The sequence below is a fragment of the Zingiber officinale genome, chromosome 10A (genome assembly GCF_018446385.1).
Source record: "Zingiber officinale cultivar Zhangliang chromosome 10A, Zo_v1.1, whole genome shotgun sequence".
Lineage (NCBI taxonomy): Eukaryota > Viridiplantae > Streptophyta > Magnoliopsida > Zingiberales > Zingiberaceae > Zingiber > Zingiber officinale.
This window is the reverse complement of record NC_056004.1, coordinates 33,993,637-34,000,491: the sequence shown is the minus strand read 5'-3', so window position 1 is coordinate 34,000,491 and position 6,855 is coordinate 33,993,637. Positions and strand designations below refer to the sequence as shown.

Genomic DNA, 6,855 nt, shown 5'->3' with positions numbered 1-6,855 from the left:
TATGGACTCTGAGTCATTCCTCAAAAAGTTCACTATGTTTCGTATTATCATATCCTTCCAGTGTAGAAACATCGTAAAAAAAATATTTATATAATAGATCAAAACATAAAATCCAACAATTGTTTTGAATTTCCCTTACCCATTTATTTATAGTTTCCAATTCATATTTGGATAAGCTTTACCTAGTTGCACTGTTTAAGGTTAATCAACTCAAATTAATCTGCCAATCGATTGAAACTTAGATCACAAGAATATTACTTTGCGGCTATGATTGCTAGTCAATTGTTCATCCATTCATTTGATTAGAAAACTCAAAGTCTTATCTCGGTCAACTTCTTTGAATAAGATCTTCAACAAACGTTCTTGCTTTCCAAGTTTGAAATAAATGTCAGTCAATTCACCAATCAATATTAAACTAAACGTGTATAGAAATAGTTTATACCTAACTAATTTTACTTTATTTGAGTGTTTTTTTTAAATGACACCTGATATTTAGCTTATTCTGACTCATATTTTTAGGATAATCGATCCGATCATATGAAAGTTTTCTACCGACCATAAGATGAATTGAAAAGTGCTCGTAGTGAATATAGCCTAGCATTCTTAGATCAACCGCCTATTAAGAGAAATTTATCTGTTAATTTGCCGAATATATGACTTGATCCTTAGATACCTAAGAAATTGAAACGATTATTGGAGATTTGAGAATGGAGAAGAGGTAGAAGAGGCATGGAGCTCCATTGTAAATGAGACTTTAGTCCTATATTAGAAGTTTCAAGGCATATTGGTTGGTTTATATTGATTCACATGTTTTGATGAGGTGAACAAATGCATGGGGAAAGTCTTTCTCTAACGTGGGGTTGAGCAGGAGGTGCAAATCTAAGGCCCGGATTGCACTGAACCATGTTGACTCGTGTGCGAGCACGACTTGCGGCGCCCAATGCTGGACCAGTCAGGGAAAAATTTGTCCAACTGGAACAATCAACATTTTTCCATATAAACTTTTTACTACTTATTTAAGGGTGTAACGGATGCATTAAACCAAAGATTAATACAGTTGAGTGAAACGTTGGCATTTCATAGCTTGCGAATAATGATCATTAAACGATCATTAACACTGCGTATTGGTCTGGGCTCATATATAAGAAGATTGCGACCACAGTCAAAAGGTTACACGCTCAAAAAGTTGAAGCTCTCCACCTATGTTCTCCTTCTCTTCTGTCGTGTGTCTCTTGCTTGGTTGAGTGTCTGTGATAGTAGTCGGGTACCACTCAGTGCTTGGTAGAAATTATGGTTCACTGTTATATCTTGGGAAACAAACGACCTGAGAAAGTCTCGAAGAACAGCCAGAGGTGGGATGAATTTGTTTCAAGGAAATTGCGTTCATCGTAGACCTCAATTCGCTTAGTGCGCTCGAGCGACCGCTCTCTCAGTGCGCTCACCTGGCCAATTTCTACGCTTCGCCCACCTGGTTATTTCATTCGTCCGGCAGAAGCTCGCTTGGTCTCTCTACCTGGTCGGCCTCAAGCTCGCTCGGCCTCCGGTTCACTCGGTCATTTAGCTCGCTCGATCGGCCACTCGCCTGGCCACTCATTCAGTTCACTCGGCCGCTCACCCAGTTCGATCGGTCGCTTACTCACCTGGTCACCCGTTCGTTCGGTCGCCCTTTCACTCGTTTGGTACTTCTACTGCTCTGCCCGACCGACCACTTGGCTGCTTCATTCGCCTGACTGTATGTTCACTCGGTCGCCCCACTCGCTTGCTCGACCTCTTTGCCCAGCCAACCCTTAGCTCGCTAGGTTGTCTACTCGCTCGGCTAACTCGCCCAGCTGGCCTCTCAACCGAGGAATCACTTAGTTCGCTCGCTCGGTTGGACTCTTTCCAGATGCTTGCTCGGCTCACTCGACCACTGTGAAGCCTGCGTTCGACACTTGGTAGACACCAACCCTTGCTGGCAACTTGGGATTATTAGCTTAGGTCATCTCGACAGATAAGGTCAATTTAATTTCATGTAATTTAAATTTGACAAAGTCCCAAATATCTCCAGCGGGTTGTTTGTCCAATAATCTTAAAACAGATTCGGTTCTGTTGAGATAACCATAGAACAAAATGTTGAGATGCAACAAACTCAACACATGAAGGCCCCCTCCACTCCGATTAGAACTATTCCAATCAATCACGAAAAAAACTTGAGAAGTTTAGTGGACTGAACTTCAAGAGGTGGTAATAGAAGATGCTTTTCTACTTGAGCACACTTAATCTGGCTCAGTTCTTGACCGAGGACCCTCCCAAGATGTTGAGGATGCTAATGCGTAGACCATCAGTATAGTGGAGGCATGGACTTATTCTGAGTTCCTTTGCCAAAACTACATCCTCATCTTCCTTGCCGACTCACTGTACGTTGTGTATAGCATGAAGAGAATAACTAAGGAGCTGTGGGAGTCCCTGGACAAGAAGTACAAGACGGAGGATGCAGGGGCCAAGAAGTTCATCATGGGGTGATTCTTGGACTACAAGATGGTTGACTCCAAGATGATGATTAGCCAAGTCCAGAAGCTTCAAGTGATCTTGCACGAGATTAACTCTGAAGGGATGGTTATGAGTGAAACCTTCCAGGAGGATGCACACCTATTTGACTTTGCATCGAAGAAGACAACAAGATTTCAGAGAGAAATCTGTTCTCTTAAGCTAATGTGAAAGCCAACATGGTCGAGCATGGTTAAAGGTCGAAATGGAAGAACTCCAAATCTTCCAAGATGGGACCTAGAGGAGGCATCAACAAGAAGAAGTTCTTTGTGAAGTGCTTCAACTATGACTGAGTGGATCACAAATCTTCGGAGTGTAGGAAGCCGAAGAAGAAGCAAGAAGCCAACCTGAACGGGGGACCAGAAATGGATGGCCTCTATGCTGTGGTATCTAAGTTGAATCTGGTGGGTTCAACCCGCGGTAATGGTGGATCAACACTAGAGCCATTAGTCATGTGTGCTGCAATAAGGGGCTGCTCCACAACTTTGAAGAAGTCAATGGAGACAAGCTGTTCATGGGGAACTTAGCAACCTCAGACATCATGAGCCAAGGAAAAGTGGTGTTGGAGATAACCTTGGACAAGGACCATACTCTGAACAATGTATTGTATATTCTGGAGAGTCGGAAGAATCAAGTACCCGTATCACTGTTAAGTAAGCATGACTTTCACATTATTTTTGAGTCAGACAGAATTGTGTTGTCTAAGAATAGAATGTTTGTTGGAAGAGGCTATGTATCTGATGGGTTGTTTAAGCTCAATGTAATGTCCATTAGGTGTAAGATAAATAAAAATGAAAGCTCTTCCACTTTTATGCTTGAGTCTTCATGTTTGTGGAATGGTAGACTATGACATGTTAACTACGATGTGTTGCATAGATTAATAACTATGCAAAGTATACCTGCATTCCACCTTGACTCGAAATACAAGTGTAAGATTTGTGTTGAAGAAAAAATGATAAGGTTATCTGATCCTGTCCAAAAATTGTGGAGACAAAAAGTTGGGGATGTGGATGCTGTATTGACTGGATGTAGACCACGCTCCAATCTACAAGCACAAGAAACGTCAGTGCCGAGCCAGGGAAGGGGTCCCTATCATTAGCCCTCCGACGCTCAAGTCAGTCACCGACACGAAGAATAAGATGGAACAACAGTGGCGAAAGCATAAATAGTGAATAATGCGTACCTCCGTCAATGTACTAACCCCCTTTATATAATGCCCTAGTGGGAGATGTGCATAATTTTCGAGGCATGGGTACATTCTCCGATTGGTCGTGGACACATTCTCCAATTGGTCCTGGACACGTGGTCATGGATACATTCTCCAATTAGTCATGAACACATCCTCTGATTTGTCGTCGCACGATCCACCTATTGACCATGCTCTGTGTTAGTGGCACTATCTCTCAAAAGGATATCCCGAGATAGGTTAGCGATCTCGCTAATCGGTCGAACAAGATAGTCGCTCAACCCAGTACTCCTTCGGTTAGCCAAGTACTTCTTCACTCGACCGGACTCGACTACTCTTCCATGTGGCGACGAGTCTCGATAGTATGTTCTCACCTAACCAGAAAAATGCTCTGGTAATCTCAACGCTCCTCTGCTCTATGATGAACTTCTGATAATCTTGGCTACACATGCGCTTCGCTTGGTCCATCCCTTTACCGGTCGGGCAAAACATGCCCGATCAGGTCATGATGTAGAGCTCCACTTGGATATCGTTTGGTGGGCTCGTTGGTCCTCTAGCGTTGACCTCCTTGACTTTGACCTCCACGTCCTCCTTTGACCCACACTTAGTGGGCCCCCTTTATCACCATATCACAAGCTTCCCCTCAAGTCTAGTCGAAGGAGGCTGTAAGTCCGATTGACTAGACAAGTAGTGCCTTGAGTAACCTCTGCCAATCAGACACTCTCTGTGCGTTGGATGTTGGTCGGCTAATATCTACTAATTTCCATTTGGATGTAATGAGCGGCGAAGTTTGGTCACTGATTCGACGATTTAACTAGCCGACTGGCCATTCCTTTTTTGTCTCGAACTTCTGATCGGATCACATTACTTCACCGCACTATTTCATATGTTGGCCTGCGCGTGTAGCTGCCGCTCGAATCATACCTCATAAGTTTGGCATTGGATCGGTGGCTCGGCTATACCATAGTTGAATATTTGTGCTGATCAGGATGGTTGACGCCAACACTTAGCATATTTTTCCATTTCTCTAGACTTTCTTGTCTGGGCGCCTAACGATAAGAGCTGACGTCCACCCAATTTGTAGAAGACCGTGTAAATCTCTATTCATTATGGCTGAGCACGCTAACCATGCCTTTTAATTAAACCTCATTAATGCTCTGCTATAACTTGCTACCACGTGCCCTGCCTTCTGTTGCTGCATGCTCGACATGACAGGCAGATATCCACTGGTGATGTGATGGGTACCTTTTCAAATTCTACGGTCAGATCTTCTCCTGGTTTTTTGCACCCCTTGATCAGACGACTCAGGGAAATCGACCATGAGGTTTATAAACATTACTTCACGTCGCCATCGTCTTAATTCTTTGTGTTTTCATCTTCGAGCAGTCTCTGCGATGTTTCTTCTCCTCTTCTTCTCCAGTGACCATCTTCAGTAAGCTTCTTCTCCTTTTCCTTCGTTGAATCTGTTTGTTGCTTCTTCTTGAATTCTTTGTTTTCGATGGCCGATTTGCCGCAACCTCCTGTGTCCGTCCCTGGACTCTGGTACACTTCCACCGAGTCTAGGTTTAATGGGGAGGAGATAGACCAGCTTAAATCCATATACCATTTTCCATCCAATTACCAGATTGTCATTCCCTTTGCCTATAACCGACCGCATGAACCGCCAACCGGCTTTTTAACCTTTTTTAAGAACCAATTTTGTGCAATTCTTCGATTTCCCATTCATTCCTTCTTTTCTGTCATCTATAAATATTTTTATATTTCCCTACATCAATTAGTGTCGAACTCCTTTAGGTTATTGTGCGGGGTAGTAGTTCTCTTCTGCTTGCACGACATTCCCTTGACGTCTCGGGTCTTTTACTACTTCTATTACCCTAAATTGTCCAAGCCGGAGACCTTCTTGTTCCAAGACCAAGTGGGTTCAGTCTTTTTTGATAAAATATCATCCTCCAACAAGCATTGGAGAGAATACTATTTATTTGTTCGTTTTCTCGAGCGGTCTGACTTCCTGATGGTCTAGTAGATGGAAGTGATGACGACTCCATCGCTCGAGAGATACTGAAGCCAATCGGACTATCTCCAAGCAGCGTCTAGTATGGCCGGTCAGAAGTATCACATCCACAAGCTACTGTTGGAGGGTGTACTGTATGAGTTCGGCCTGAGCCCGATCTAAACACGCCTGTCGTCCAACTTAGGTATGCTCTTTCTTATTCTCATTTTTTAATCTAACTAATTTTTCTTTCTCTTTTGTAGCCCGCATTATGTTGAGGCACATCTAGCTGGCAAGAGCAGGCTTGCGAACGTAGAGATCAATGCTGTGGATGTGGCCAAACTGCAGAGTCGCGACTTATAGTCAGTCGGTCCCAACGAGGATCCGCTCGGCGAGGCGGCCGAGACTCATGCTAGCCAACGAGGGTGGAGGGAGTTAGACAGCGGCTAGTGGAGCCTCAGCTGCCATAGGCGACCTACCTCTCGAATGGCCTTCGATGCTACCGATCGCCATGGCTTCAGAGTCTTCCACTTCTGGCGAGCCCCTGAGATGACGCAAGAGGCAAGCCGTGGCGAAGCTTCATCTCGCTCTGCCACTTCCGCCCTATAAAACCTCGCCATAGCCGACCCACGCCCTTCCTCTGAGCGAGGTGAAACATCAACGCACACTCTCCCCGAGTAAGGAGTCGTAACGCTCTATACTTCATTATTGTCCGATCGGATGTCATCGCTGTTCAGGCTGCCATCGAGGGCAATCTGTGCACCGTTGATCGCCTACATACCACCTCAATCTTCGCCGACAGCACAAGTATCAACCATTTGGCCCTCCCTAATGCCCAAGTCCATGGAGAGAGGCACTTTGGAGTCCTCTGGTTTGAGTGGCCAGAGACAAATAATGGCCATCATCCACTTGCCTACCGATGAATGGTGCAGTCCGGGCGACACCGGGTCCCGCACCCCCGAGCACCATATCCGGATTCAAGGGTCGCTAGCACAAATATGGGTCGATGACAGGGCCCGTGCTATAATCATCTCTACGGGGGAGCTTGCGGACATCCATACCCAAATGACCACTAGGGTATGTATATTGCCTTCACATTCACTTGTTTTTATCCCGCTCGACCCTTATAATCTTCTTGCCATTGTAGTACTGG

General features: G+C 44.7%; 1 protein-coding gene across 1 annotated transcript in view; it reads right to left on the bottom strand.

Moving 5' to 3' along the window:
- LOC122026582 (transcription factor MYB118-like) overlaps window positions 1-6,322 on the bottom strand; it is a 9,158-nt gene extending 2,836 nt beyond the window's left edge. The window contains exon 1 of the mRNA XM_042585318.1: window positions 6,182-6,322. Coding sequence (XP_042441252.1) covers window positions 6,182-6,322 — 141 coding nt within the window. The remainder of the gene's footprint in view (window positions 1-6,181) is intronic.
- Between the last annotated feature and the right edge of the window lie 533 nt (window positions 6,323-6,855).